Raw genomic sequence first — 15,548 nt, forward strand, 5'->3', positions numbered from 1 at the left:
TTGAAAGTGGAGAATTATAACCTTGGACATGGACAAGACATAGCCGGATGGAACCAATAATTGCAGTGGGTAGTACTAGCTGTTGTACTGATTGCGTTATATTTGCTCCACAGAGTTTGAGAAGCAGAAGCCATTCAACATTAGAACTGGATAGACAAGAGTATAGCCAAAGATAGAGGGGCTCAAGGATATATTTACTTGGTGTTTAATTATGTATATTCAAAACAAATGTGAAATGTTGCAATATGAAAGACAGGAAGAAGGTTTAAGGGGGTCAGTCTTGTCCCTGCTGATTTTTTTCCTTTTTGGATGTTGCTGGCAAGGTTGGCATTGACTGGCCATCTCTAGTTATCCTTCAGGTGGTGATGGGCACTGCCATCATGAACTGCTGCAACCTACAGTCATGTGCTGACTACGTACCACAGAGCCAGCAGGCAGCGAGCTCCAGGACTTAGTGACACTGAAGGAACAGTGATATTTCTGTCTGGATGGTGTATGCCTTGGAGGGAATCTTAATGAGCTTGCTGCCCTTGTCCTTCCAGGCTGTATAAGGGCAGGAAGTGTCTTTACAGTACCAAGTCACTCATGATGAAAGGCAAGTTGAGACATGAAGGAAAATTACTGAAGGGATGTACCATATGAGGTCATGCGACAGAAAGGATCTCAAAGGAGACAACAAATAACAGGAAAGTTTGGACTTCTTTTTTACCCTGGTGTAATGTACTTAAAAGAAATCTGAACCTGGAGAGCAATTGATTACCTTTGGTTGTGCACTGCTTGTGTAATCTCTTCACATTGGACTTAATAAAACCCTGACACCCAACACTTGCATTAAATTCAACTTGGTAATTAACAAATAATTCAGTCTGTCTGGGATCAACTTCTGAACAGCAGGAAGTGATTATTGGAGAAATTGTTTCAGTTTGAAATGGGAAAGCCAAGGTCACAGCAGTATGTTGATGAGGAAACATTTCAAGGTACTTTATAATGTTGAAACTGGGGACCGAGCAGTGGGAAGAGGAACTGGCCTGTGGAATGAAGGCAGGGTTAAAAGGGGAGGTACTCTGACAACTTTTCAGGATGGGGAGACTGATACAAGTGACGGAGTTTCAAGATATCGGGCTATGTTAAAGCTCAGCCACTGAAAGCGGAATAATGAGGGGTCAAAAATGGTGAAAACGTCACGGTGTAGAAGCAAGTTATGGAAGGTTTAAAATAATCACACCAGTTTACTTCCACATTCATTGGTGAGGGGATTATGTTACCACAGAACTATTTACTTTAATTACATCCTGAAGGGTTCAGGGCAAATTCTCCTTCTTCTAACCAACAGAGCTGTCATCTTTGGTTTTCCCACAGTGCAGATGAAATGAAGGCATTGTTTACTTTCTATTTGATTTAATTTTTTCAGTGTCAGAGCCCAGGCTCTGAATCAGAGGGGACAGACAGACATTAATATAAACAACAAAAAAAAACATTCCTTTCTCGGTTAACATTCTCAGACTTCACCTTCTCCGTCAGAGACAATGGCTGTCTCTTCTAATGCCTGTAGGCAAATGTTCAGAATTAGCTTCCTTTTAGCAAAAGGACTGCAGACCAATTGTCAATGATTAATGAGGAAAAATATTGTATTTCGGGAAAATTTTAGTTGGGGGAGGCTGGGATAAACAAATCCCTCAAAAACGTTACAACATTTGAAGGGTGGCACAGTGGCGCAGCTAATAGAGCTGCCGCCTCCCAGCCGCAGAGACCCAGGTTCAATCCTGACCTCTGGTGCTCCCTGTGTGTGGAGTTTGCACGTTCTCCCCGAGATTGTGTGGGTTTCTCCAGGCACTCTAGTTTCCTCCCACATCCCAATGGCATGCGGGTTGGTAGGTTAACTGGTTGCTGTAAATTTCCCTGAGTATGTAGGTGAATGGGAGAATCTGGGGGGAGTTTAATGAGAGTGTGAGGAGAATAAAATGGAATTATCATAGGATTAATGTAAATGGGTACTTCATGGTCAGCATTGACTTTGTGGGCCGAAGGGCCAGTTTCTATGGCAGATGATTCGATGGCTCCATGCTGGAGTAAAGCCCTTGAGAGAAATGGCCATACTTTAGGTGCCATGCAATATTACTGTCACACTGATGATCCTAAATGTTGGATGTGATACAGCTACCACAACCAAAATATTGCATTTAAATAGCACTGGAAAAAAGTTATGACAGGAAGTGCATTTATTAGGGATTTTGGGGACATATTGCGAGTGGATTCCAGAGCTCAGGGCTTAAGTAACAGATGGAAACAAACAGGGTAGACAAAGGAGTTGGAGGAATACAATGTTTACACACCACTGTCTGTAACAATGGTGCTGAGGTGGAGATGGTTGAGAACCTTAAGTTCCTAGGTGTAAATATCACCAACAACTTGTCCTGGTCCAACTCCCCGCTGCCTTGGGAAAGCATCCAACATCATCAAAGATTCCTTCCACCCAAGTCATTCTCTCATCTCCCCACTCCCCCCTCTCCCCCGTTCCATCAGGCAGGAGATACAAAAGCTTGAAAACACGTACCACTAGGCTCAAGGACAGCTTCTATCCTGCTGTTATAAGACTCTTGAACAGATCTCTTGAACAATAAAGATGAACTTTTGATCTCTTAATCTACCTCATCCTGGCCCTTGTACCTTCTTTGCCTACCTGTACTGCACTTTCTCTGCAACTGTAACACTATATTCTGCATTCTGTTATTGTTTTTCCTTTTGTACTACCTCGGCGTGCTTATGTATGGAATGATCTGTCTGGATGGCATGCAAACAAAAGCTTTTCACTGTATCTCAGTACATATTACAATAATAAACCAATTATCAACTTTTGTTTTATTGGTGGAGGCTGAAGGAAGACCTTTCAGGAAGCTTGATGATTAAAGGGTAAAAATGTTCGATTTCTACAAAATGCACTGCAATTTCCCCAGAGGGGATAAAACAAACCCCTCAAAAGTTTGCATTGATTGCAACCTTTGAATTCTTGCACTGAGGTTCTTGATAAGAATGTCTGTACTGTAGGTGTCAATGATTTTAAAAAATTAAAATGGAGCTACTGGGGGTTCAAGAGCTAATATTGGTCAGCAAGCACAGGGTGTTTGATGACTAGAACCTGGTGCAAGTTGGGATAAAGTCAGAAGAGCTTGTATGAGCTAAAGTTTACCAAGGATGAAGGATAGGAAGATGGAACAAGTGCATGCTTGTAGGGTTAAAAAGGATGATGGTTTAAACAAATAACATCTGAATTCCAAAGATTCGACAACCATTCAATGTGAACATTTCTCCCCATCTCAGGCCCAAATGGACAACCTCTTAATCTGAGACTGTGGCCAAAAAACTAAAATTTCTAGCTGAAGAAAATGTTCTTTTGGTATCTCAAGACTCTTAAGAATTTTTCATATTTTTTTAATCATGTCTCATTTTTGTAAACATAAAAATATAGGCCTCATCCACTCAATCTCTTCCGATCTCAGAAATCAGTCCAATAAATCTTGCTGACACTCCCTCCAAGACAGGAACATCCTGAGCAGCCAAAAACTGTCCAGAATACTCCAAATACTTTCTCTCCAATAATCTATACATTTGCAGTAAAACATGTTCACCTCAGGTGTCCAAGATAGTGATCAATGAACTTTCGACTTGGAAAGGAATTAAGGGACATAGCTTAGACAGTGGGTTGAAAAGTGTTGAGATAGGTTACTATGTTTGAAGGGCCAAATGGCCTACACCTGTTTTTACCCTCATCTAGGTTGAGATGAGATGCAGGTCTGTGACCTTTCCAGTCTGTTGGAGTATCCCTGTCAGTACACTTGCTCAAAGTTTTGAGTGAGATTGAAAAACCTACTTTAAAACAAAACAGACCAGGAAACTACACAGGTGCCCATGGCATATGCGGTTCAAATAACTGGAAAAGAATCAGTGAAGAGCATGTTTCCTTCTGCTAGAACATAAATATGTGAGATCTCCATCTTTATCTTTGCTGTTCCTCCTTTGCTTCCACATTGCAACCGTGTATAAATTCTGTTTAATTGCCAGGCATGCATTTTTATTTACTGATACATGCGTTGATTCAAAGGATTTTAAGAGTTACTCCATTCCTACTCCCATTGTTTCACAGCCCATGTCCCATTCCTATCCTTGCTAGATCCAAATTCTGGATTTAGGATGATTTTGTTTCCCTCAAGGAAACCTGCTTGTTGCATTTTTCTCTTCTGTTGAATAAGGAGACAGCAATTCCACACAGAACTTATGAAAGGATGCAACTGGAGACAGGCTAAGCTTGAATTAGTTTTTGTTTAGTGGCTTGGACACTGACATTGTGGAGGAGGTTTGTTTGACCTGTTAGAAAACTATGCAATGGGAATGAACTGGGACAACGTTCAATCCATTGGAAGTGGGATGGATTACCAACGGCAAAAGAAGGCTTGTGGGGCTAAATGCTCTGCTCCTGTCCTTGTGTCTTATAGGATTCTATACAGAGAGAGTGAACAGAAAGAAGCTGGACCATTGGAATATTTTACATGGTGGAAAAGAGTCTCTGGATGGAACATCCCATCTCTTCTACTTGTGGGGTCTTGAACTAATAATCTGGAGGGTGAATGGTTAAATACCGTCACAGCATCTGGGGTATTTAAATGTAATCATTTAACTATGGAATGGAAAGGTGATCTGTAATGGTGACACCAAACTACCAGACTGTTGCATGGCCCACTAGATCAGTCACGGCCTTCTGGGAATGAAGCCTGTTGTTCTTAAAGGAGTTGGCTGAGATGTGACTCCAGATTGACCAACACAGCAATATGATTGACTTCCTACTGCCTCTGCTTCCTCCAGCGAACCACTCATCACTACCAACCCACAAAAAGGTGGCTCCCTGTCAGAACAATCGGAATGAGAAATAAAGAAGACAGCAGCAATCTGCTGGAGGAACTCCGCGGGTTGAGCAGCATCTGTGGGAGGAAATGACAACATTTCGGGTCGAAATCCTGCATCAGGCACAAAGCAAGGTCCCAGGAATAAAAGTATGATAATGACCAGATAATCTGCTTTAATGATGTTCCTTAAGGGATAAAATTGTACTACTGCTCATATCCAGATCCTATATTTTTAAATTTATCAAAAAAATTGGTTCGTAAGTTATAAATTGACACCAGCCAGAAAGGACCATTTGCTCTATCAAGTCTGTTCCATCAGGAGTCAATGTCTACTTGTTCTGTTACCAATAATGTACACTTCATTATCTTGCATTCCCCGACAGTAAGAAATACTGGGTTAACTTATTCAGGAACAGACTCACTTGCTAAAAGTATGGAATGAAAAATTAGAAGTTCAACTAGTCCTATCCACAGGATACCTGACTGACCAGTCCACAAATAAATGTCACGAATCAAAGATACAGAACCCCACACCTAATTATTTTATCTGTATTCTAACAGTAATTTTTCTTGATTTCCTTCAAAGCTACCAAGCTGCATATTGTCCACTGAAAAATGAAGTTAAAGTATATTCAGTGAGAAATTGTCTGTGCCTCAAGTTTACCCGATGGTCAAAGTCTTGAGTCAACTGAAACTACGTCTTTGGGATAAACATGGTATAGAGGTTGAGATGGGGGAAGGAGAGATAGAAATTCTCTCATCTTTGTCTACACAGCCACAAGGCATGTGCTGTTACATCAACCAGCATACTTATTCCTTCTTAACATTAGTTGTGCAAAATTCTTTTGACATTTGCAAAGAATGCACACTACTTACACCAAAACAGGGATGAACTTTGCTTTGGAATTAGTTAAAGGGTGTCAATATGACCCTGTCCACTTCCATGAAGTCTACAATGTCCATTATTTTGTAGGTAGGTCTGCTTTTAAGTAGGTTCCTTGGTAGTCTCTCCCACCCTGGCCTCTCTGCTGACTAACCCTTAGGCATCCTGTTTTGGTGAAAGTGGTCTCTGTATTATGAAGTGTCAAGTGAATTTTGCAGAACTAACATCAAGAATGTATTTCATGCTGTTTGTATCTCAAACATCCGCCATCCTAGAACGCGATCCAAACATATTATTCATCTACCACCAATTTAGGTGTCTGACAACACCACCCTAATGCTCTATCCCCCAAAGTCCCCAAGTCTGATTCTTTGCACCCCAGACTCCAAAGCCAACCTACCTTACTCTCCTTCCCTACCTCTCCACCCTGTGTCTTCTCCTTCATCCCTCCCTGCATTTTTTCAGAGGAGAGGACTTTCTTTAGAGTACATAATGCCTGTTCTATAGTGCAAGATAGCATGGGGCTTCATATATAATTTATCATGCTAAACTAGTGTATGATCTGCTCACTAGCTGTCCCTTTGATGGAAGAACTTTTAGTCCGAGGAGTTCCCAACCATGTATATATAGAAAGTCACTACAGTTGTAAAGGTTGGCTTTGAAGCAACTTACGAAGACCTATCGGAGGCTCACCTTCCTGTCCTCTCTGCTGGGATAGGTAAACACAGTGGAAAACTAAATCAGTGGAGGGAAAATGGAAGTGTTATACTTTAAATTGCTACATTCTGCAGACTGTGAATTTTATTTTCTTTAAGAAACAGGAGAAGACTACCTTAACTTTCCAATCCACCTTTTCAGCATGTCTCCCAATATCTTCACCCAGAGATTCATCTTTTGAGCCCATTCACGTGGCTTGTCTCAATACCGACTCATACATGTGGATTTTTGATGAAACAGAAACAACATAATGCCAGATACAAATATTAAATGACAATTTCATATTAGACTTTATCATAGGCATTAAATAATACTTTCACATTTGACCTTATCACAGTGAAGTTGTGCACATAATGAATTATTTCTTAATGTAACATGGCAACCACTTGGAGAGGAAAAAGTGCACCATGAACATACACGAGGTGAACATTAGATCAACCTCCCTAAGGTCTACTATTTGCAGAAGCAAATCAATGCCAGTCTTTTCCACTTAGATAGCAAAAGCACATGATGTCTGGGTACAAAACAAGGCACTCATAAGAGGATAGAGTAGTACAAAAGCTCTCCAGTGCCCTCTGTTCCAAACTCATTATCTTTTAAGCATAGAAAGAAGATTGCATATCTAATCAAACAAAATTACATTGTACTTGGAGTAGATTTGACTGGACAGATTTCTGCATGATCTATGTTAACATGCGCGACCATTTCCATGTGTCAGACATGAACCTCATGATGTTGCCAACAATGTGCACACCATAAACTGAAGTTCAAAGCCCATAATGCAACTGTAATGAAAGGCACTCAATGGAACAGCGAGTATTTCCTCTGATATTTATCTGCTGAGATGCCCATTCCATGGGTAACACCACTGGCAGCACACCATTACTGATACCATGTTGTGCACCAATGGACATGTCAGTGGCACCCATATTGGGCATTTCTGCTGCCAGAAGCAGTGTGCCTTTGTGTGATTGGTGCATACAGCTTGGTCCACACATTAACTGGGCAGATCTGGTTTTGTGTTTCTTTCCGGGTATAAATGTTGAGAAGTCTTTTTGACCAGTTTTACAATTTTTTTGAAGATCAATCTGGTGCTAGTTTTATATGCAGTGATCTTTTAGTGTACTTCACATAAGTGAAGTGCATTTTCTTGGCAATGGTGTGTTCGTCCACTGAAACATTTCCTAACTATTTTGTGATTGAATGTGACACATTTCCCACCATGTTTTCTTACAATCTTTGCTCTTAACTTTTGATCCTTTTAATTCTGAGCACCAAGACATAACTACTCACTGTCTAAAAGATGCAGGCACTCCAAATGGATGCAGTAGCTCTGGGATTGGCTGTCCATGTGCCTCCTAGACCTCTCTATGCTCCTAAGGGCAGTGTGTTACAACATTCCGAGTAGGATAGAAATCCCAGATTTCACAGGTGAGAAGATTTTATCTTCAGGGTTAAGCATCTGACATCAACTTTACATTATTTAAAACAAATGAGCAATGTTTTGTTTGGTTTAGCGATTGTGTGCACAATCATCCCATTTATAGCACATGTTCATTGCAAAGGCTGGGAGATCACTGATGACCCGGAGCTGGTCATCAGTTCTGACACATTCTGGCTTTCAGTTCTTCCTTAAAGATTGATCAGTTTCTCTTCTACCCGACACATCTGTTCTTCAATACTAAGGATCAGAAACAAAATCCTGACACAGAACAAAGCAGTAACTTATGGCAAAAGTATTTTGAGTTGTGCTTGAACAAAGAAAAATGCCAGAATGTGGTGGAAACTTTGCCCAGTATGGTTGGAAATGTCAACAGTTCAAATTTGTCATGAATACCCAGAGAGAACACATTAATTTTGTTTTAGGGTATGACCACAGTAGTGGTCAGTGTCACACTTTTGTCTTGAACTTAGACTCCAATCAACAGCATGAATCAATTCTGCAAAACTATGCCAGGTATGTGGAAGATGCAGGCACAACGGCTGTATTATAAAGCACATCAAAAACACACACAACAAAAAAGTTTATCCTTTACATCTGCCAATGCAAACCATGGCCATTATTTACATTATAATTTTTGTACATGACTGCAGCCAGTTGCTTACCTTTCAACCACATCCTTTCCACTCCAACAGGTCGAACTATCTTGAGGAAGAAGTTCACCTTCACAGATTTGTTCTGCCAGAGATGCATAGAAGGTCCTGTACCTCCGGATGTAGTTCATGAAGTCTCTGCCAAAGCAAACAGCCAGTCTTACAAAAGGCTTACAACCAACACATTTAAAGCATCCCGTTGCAGAAGAGAAATGTGTATACAGTGCAAACCCGGATGGAATATATTCAACTTAGTTGCCCCTCAAAGTAACATTGCATCATTTCAGAAGCTCCATTCAATTATTCTTCCAAACTGTGGAGTTACGTTGGTGGATGCCAGTCATCTTTAATTGATGTGCATTTTTAATTCAATTTATAAAGTAGAATTTATATGTGGAATTAAAAGGCAAGTTCAACTTTAAAATGGTTCAAATGAAACTGGAGGTTATTGAAGATTTGCCAACAAAAGTAGTTGACACTGTTGTGACAATTCCAAATTTTTTTTAATCCTGCTTCAAATAAAGAATGCTTTTGCATTCTTGTGCTCCATACTGTTTTCCAAAAATATATATATTTTGGGCATAAATGCACCATTATCAAGGCTGGTAACTTCTTGAATAACAACAGTCTGTGAGGTGAAGATGCCCCCCTGTTGTATTTAAATTAAGATGGAGGTTACTACCTTTGCACCAGCTTTTAGGTGGTGAGGCAGGCACTGCTGTCTGGTTTGGAAATCAATAAAGAGGATCTTCATTACGAGGTGATGAAATTACTTATGATCCAAAAATTAATACCTGAGGTCATTCTAATGTATACCTTGCCCTATTGTATTTTTGATCGAGATTGATTGATAGCATTTGACTTGGGATCCAAACTCACACTGGGATAAAGTAATGCACTTCTTTTGTTTTAGTTCATCCAATTTCCAATGAACCTCTTGGACTCCAAAGAAATTAATAAAGGAATTGCACGGTTCTTATGGATCGATGCATCAGAAGACCATAGGGACTGGTTCATCCAAAAGTCTTACAAATTATTACAATTATGTAATATTAAAATAAGACATTTTCACTTATTCTGGACTGATGTTTCAGTTTTAATCAGCCTTGGTCCACTTGCCTCTGTATGAGAGGTGTGAGTTCAAGCACCGCAAACTATTTGCCTGAGTATATTAGCCTGATAATATGAATTTTGTTGCCTTTTAGAACAGACAAGCAGAGACTTATATGGACAAAATTAATACTGGCTTGAATGCTTAGTAATGGGAACTCTCATTTATAAGCATATTAAAAGTGTTGAGCACTTTAAAAAAAAGGTTCAAGTAATATTACCTGGATGTTCGATTGGGAATGGGATTGATAAACATATTGATGTGTATAATTGATTGTTATGGACTCACTCCCAGTCTGTAGAAATAAACACACTCTATTGTAGTGGAGCACATCTTACACAGCCTCCAAAATTCAATAAACATGGGTAAATATTCTGGAGATTTGGTTCATTACCTGTGGGAATCAGAGAGAGTTAAACAAAATGTTGACCAGGAGATTAAACTGTACAAGATGAGATCACCAAATATATACTTAAAGAATGGGGCTTGTACTCATTGCTAGGTTTGTTCTGCTTCACTGAGGATTCTGACAGGTCCTGTTGGGAGGATTGACCGAAGAAGGTCAGTGGCAAGAAAGCAGTGATCGCAAGCAATTTCTGGACCCTTGTATATCTCTGGGCAAACCCAGGGCAAGTAGTGTCTCAGAATCATTCAGCTTGGAAGTAGTCTGGGACTTATAAGAAACTCTCGAGAGAAAAGTGGCTGTTTCATGATTTATTGCATGGGGTGGCCAGTTTTGCAGTTAAATTTGACATGGAACTATTGACCCATCTATCTGTCCTCCTTTCTACTCCCTCTCCAATCAATCCTCTCTCCTCCTATACTTCTCCCCCCTTCCCTCCCTCCTACATCAGACTCCATCTAGAGCAGCAATCCACTGGCCATTCAGTACACCAGTCCCCCAACTTAGTGCTACCCAAGAGCAGTGATTTGTTATAGCGCTCCTGGTCCTCCAATCCAAACACTCACAGGTGTGTATCCTCCTTAAAATAAAGACTTCTGTTGGGAACCTGGTATGAACCTTATCCTCTACTGGTGCTCCTGCAGCTATTGTTGGTCCATGGCTTAGTGGAGCGAGGATGCCAGTAAGGACTGGCGTTGGATGGGTTGGAATGAGCAGTGCGGCCGCTCTACACTGAGAGGTGAAGCTCAGGAACACACTCTGACAGGCATGCCGAGTGTGGGCCATTGCTGGGGACTGGCAGCACCTGCTCCAGGTGTAGACAGACCACCCGGATCCTCCGGTCTCTCTCCTCACTTCCTCATGCATGTGATGGGAGCTCCTGTCTCCCCCTCTCTTTGGCTGCACATCACTCCGCAGCCTGGAGACTTCTACAAGGTAGCGAGTTCAACGGTGGTCACTGGCCATTGAACTTGTAACCATCGACAGTTAACTGCTTGTATTCTACTTGGCTTGAGAGTGATTGACACTAACACTGATGCTGAACAACTGTGAAGCTCTACCTTATGTAGAGATTCCCAAGCTTTCTTTGATTTGCTCCATTTCAGAGAGATCCATTTTTCTGTTCCTCCTACTCCACTCAAACATTAAATATTGATGCATTGTTTTTTATATTTGCACCTCCGGCTATGTTCACAACCTTGGGGGAACCTCATCCCAGTCTGAAAACAATTCACTAGTCTTTCTCCAAAAGTAAACCACTGGAACATCTTGAGACACCAGGAGATTATTATTACAAAACCTTGACGTCAGCCAAAGCACAATTAGGAATTCTGGCATTCACCAAACAGGTTAACTTCCAAGGTCTTACCGAGTGTTCTGTTTCATTGTCCTGGGCCTATCAGTCTTTACTTCTTTCAGAGGCAGCGAGCTGGACAGAGCCGGAAGTCAGAAGCAGCGGTCAAACAAGCCAGCAGAGAGATTCAGCACGTGGAGGATCGGTGGTTATAGGAAATGTGAGGGCGAGAGCAAGAGAAAGAAAGAGAGAAAGAGAAAGGGCAACAGAGGGGGAGAGAGAGAGAGAGAGAGAGAGAGAAGCAAGAGAGCGAGAAAGAGGGGGTGAGAGAGAGGGCAAAAGAGAGATGGACGGCAAGAGAGAGTGGAAGGGTGAGAGAGGAAGAGGGCGAGGGCCAGAGAGAGAGAGTGTGAGAGAAGGCAAGAGAGAGAGGGAAAGAGAAAGGGCAAGAGAGAGAGAGAGAAAGAGAAAGGGCAATAGAGGGGGCAAGGGAGAGAGAGGGGTGAGAGAGAGAGTGGGGGTGAGAGAGAGAGGGTGAGAGAGATATGGAGGGCAAGAGAGAGAGGGAGGACGAGAGAGGGAGGGCGAGAGAGAGTGAAAAGGTAGGAGAGGGGGAAAGGGCAGGAGAAGGGGAGGGTGAGAGAGTGGAAGGGTGAGAGAGAGAGAGGGCGAGAGAAAGGGCAGGAGAGAGAGGACGAGAGAGAGGGCAGGAGAGAGAGAGAGGGTGGGAGAGAAAGAGGGCGGGAGAGGGAGAGGGCAGGAGAGAGAGAGATGGCAGGAGAGACAGAGAGACAGCAGGAGAGAGAGGCAGCAGGAGAGAGAGGGTGGGAGAAAGGGAAGGAGAAGGGCAATGCAAAAGAGAAAAAAAGTACAAGTGAAAACAATGAACATATTGAAAAATAAAATGTCATGCACATGCTTAGTGGGAACATCATCAGAAAGCAGCGAAAAGTATTCTCCCTCAGTGGCGTAAACACAGTCTAATCCTTGAACTACACACAGTGCTTGCTCTGGAGGTGGGTCTGCCAATGTTGTTCATCATAAAGTATACATAAGAGAGTGGATATTACCCCCGGGGACAAGTGAAAACAAAATCCACACTCAGCTCCTATCTCTGGTGTGAATCCTTGCCCCATTGCAATGAGCAGGATTGTTTCTGACCATACCCTCACCAGGTCCCCAAAGGACCGGGGAGTGCCTGCTTGGGTTCGTACCTATCTCCTCCTGTTGCCATCGGGCAAGCCAGGTCACTAGGCTTGATGGAGGGAGAGACTTTACCCAACCTGTGGCTGAGGTGATCAGTGGACAATTTCCTGGAGTCTATGACGACTATATGTCTTCTTCAGCAGTTCCTGCAGTGCAGATGATCTACAGGGACGGGTGCAGGGGTGGTGGGTGTTGCCAGGAACCCCATCAGGACCCCATCATGAATGACTATCAATCCACTTCTTCAGGAGCCCAAACTGAGCTGATAATGGAAGAGCAGAATCTCAGCTCCCACCTGTGGAAGGAGGAACAGAAAGATCCAGCCCCAATTTCCTATTCTTTACAGCTGTATGTAATTGGTAATTGGTTTATTATTGTCACATGTACCGAGATACAGTGAAAGGCTTTTGTTTGCATGCCATCCGGACAGATCATTCCATACATAAGTACATCGAGGTAGTACAAAAGGAAAACAATAACAGAATGAAGAACAGAGTGTTACAATTACAGAAAAAGTACAATGCAGGCAGACAAATAAAGTGTAAGAGCTATGACAAGGTAAATTGAGAGATCAAGAGTTCACCTTTATCGTACAAGAGGTCCATAAAAGAGTCTTATAATAGAAGCTGTCCTTGAGCCTAGTGGTATGTGTTCTCAAGCTTTTGTATCTTCTGCCCAACAGGAGGGAGGAGAAACGAAAATGACCGGGGCGGGAGGGGGCCTTGATTATGTTGGCTGCTTTCCTGAGGCTGTGGTGTATAGACAGAGTCAATGGAGGGGAGGCTGGTTTGGGTAATGGACTGGGCTGTGCTCACAACTATCTGCTACTTCTCGGGCAGAGCAGTTGCCATACCAAGCTGTGATGTATCCAGATAGGATAATTTCTATGCATCTATAAAAATTGGTGAGGGTTAATGGAGACATGCTAAATGTTCTTAGCATTCTGAGGAAGTAGAGGTGCTGGTCTGCTTTCTTGGCCATAGGGTCTACATGGCTGGACCAGGACAAGTCAATGATGACAGTTACACCTAGGAACTTGAAGCTCTCACCCATCTCCACCTCAGCACCATTGATACAGACAGGGGCCCAAGCACGAATGAGTCAAGCTATTACCTGATTTGCACACACTCAACCCACCCATATTTTTCCATAAGTACAAATTAGTTTTAAGGTCCCCCAACCTCAAGAAAAGGAAAGATTTCCTGAATATATTGCCCACATCTACATAAACCTAAGTCTAACTATGTGTAGATAGAGGCATGAATGAACCTGCTCCTTGCAAAGACAGTAGTGCCCTAGACTCAAGACTTTGGGCATCACTGGACTGAACTTGCCCATGGAAAGTGCCTTCCTTTGTGTGCTGCACCAGTACAGATCTTGCGGAGTGAAACATATAAACTTGGGGCTGAGCTAAATCTGTGAGTGGGGAGCATCGCAGGGGAGAAAATTCTGGAATGAGTGGACAGATAACCGTCGGATGCCTGTGAGCTGCAAGTTGGGAGTCTGGGATTGGTGGAGGCAGGGAGGATCAGTAGGTCAGGGGCCTGTGATCATTGGTCAGCAGTTGGTGGACTGGGGAGCTGTGATCATTGGTCAGGAGGTGGTCAAAGGGTTGGGGGCAATGCAATGGGCAATCAGTAGTTGGTTGTGAGGGTTTGGTTTGGGTATCTGGTGCTTTTGGATCAGATCAGGTGATTGCTGGATGGAGTTGAAGGGTCTAGGCAAGGGTTCTAAGATGGTTGGGGGGGGAGGGATTGGCGGATGGGGTGTAGGGTCTGGTAAATGGATTTAAGGTCAGATTCCCAGAGCTGTTCTCAGAATTCCACTTTAAACCACATAACTGCAGAACAAGCTGCACTCTTCAACCCTGGTCTGGTGACACAAGACCATTGAAAATGGCGCTTTGGGAAAATATGGCCTAATTTCTCCTGGCATCAAATTGCATGGGGAATGATGTTGTTACATGCATGTCCAATGTGAAAAACAGGCTGATTAATACAATGCCAATTGGTTTATAGCAAACATTCAGCTGAAATTTTAGAAATGCACCATTCTTTACGGAAACAATGTTTATCATGTTCTACTCCAGGAAGCTTCAGCACTTCACATATGAATATCAAAAAGGGAGCAACACAGCAGAAATACTGACCTAGATCACTAAATCATCTGGAGCAACAAACCATCTGCTGGAGGAACTCAGCAGGTCAAGCAGCATCTGTAGGGGGGAGAGGAATTGTCAACTTTTCGGGTCGAAACCCTGCATCATGAAGATGCAGGGTTTCGACCTGAAACATCAACAATTCCTCTCCCGCCCCCATAGACACTGGTCAACCCACTGAGTTCCTCCAGCAGATGGTTTGTTGCTCCGACTTTCAGCATCTGCAGTTTCTTGTGTCTCCACTAAATCATCTGGCTCTATTAGCCGACCACACTGCATTAGTTTGTCCTTCCCTGAATATTTCCTATTCTCACTGGGAAAGACGACGTTTGATTATCGCTGCCCTGCCTCAGGTTTAATTAAAGTGGACTCAGTAAGCTATAGTGACTCTGGACTGAGACATGTAACACCATGTAAGCTGAAGGGCATACAATTGTTTTAAATACATTACCTCACATACTTGGCAAGTAGTCAATATGAACAAGCAGGCCTTCTCCACAGCCCATAGCTCCAGAGGAGACAACAAAATGTCTTTCAGCAGCATTGTTGAAAAAGAATGGTCTATGGGTGTGCATGTATGATGAGATTTTAAAAATATATAAAAGAGAAGCAGACTCTTGTTTCACTTAGTGATTACATCACTAAAATAACAGGTTTTCTTCCCCGCAAGGAGGAAAGAATAGTGATTGGAAGAAGACTCTCCTTTGATGTAAGGTGTTAGTGGGCCTTACTATGACTGAGGACCACAAAATATAGTTTTGTAAAGCTTTTGCTATCAACGAAC

General features: G+C 42.4%; 1 protein-coding gene across 2 annotated transcripts in view; it reads right to left on the bottom strand.

Annotated features, from left to right (window-relative positions):
- The window catches only part of gpc5b (glypican 5b), a 507,172-nt gene that overhangs the window by 294,219 nt on the left and 197,405 nt on the right, over window positions 1-15,548 (bottom strand). The window contains exons 5-6 of one of the 2 annotated variants that reach the window (XM_052017858.1): window positions 11,476-11,535; window positions 8,605-8,730 (exon numbers count right to left, since the gene is read on the bottom strand). In XM_052017858.1, the coding sequence (XP_051873818.1) occupies window positions 8,605-8,730; window positions 11,476-11,535 (186 nt within the window). The remainder of the gene's footprint in view (window positions 1-8,604; window positions 8,731-11,475; window positions 11,536-15,548) is intronic. The other variant, XM_052017859.1, reaches the window with a different exon arrangement.

The sequence above is a fragment of the Pristis pectinata genome, chromosome 6 (genome assembly GCF_009764475.1).
Source record: "Pristis pectinata isolate sPriPec2 chromosome 6, sPriPec2.1.pri, whole genome shotgun sequence".
Lineage (NCBI taxonomy): Eukaryota > Metazoa > Chordata > Chondrichthyes > Rhinopristiformes > Pristidae > Pristis > Pristis pectinata.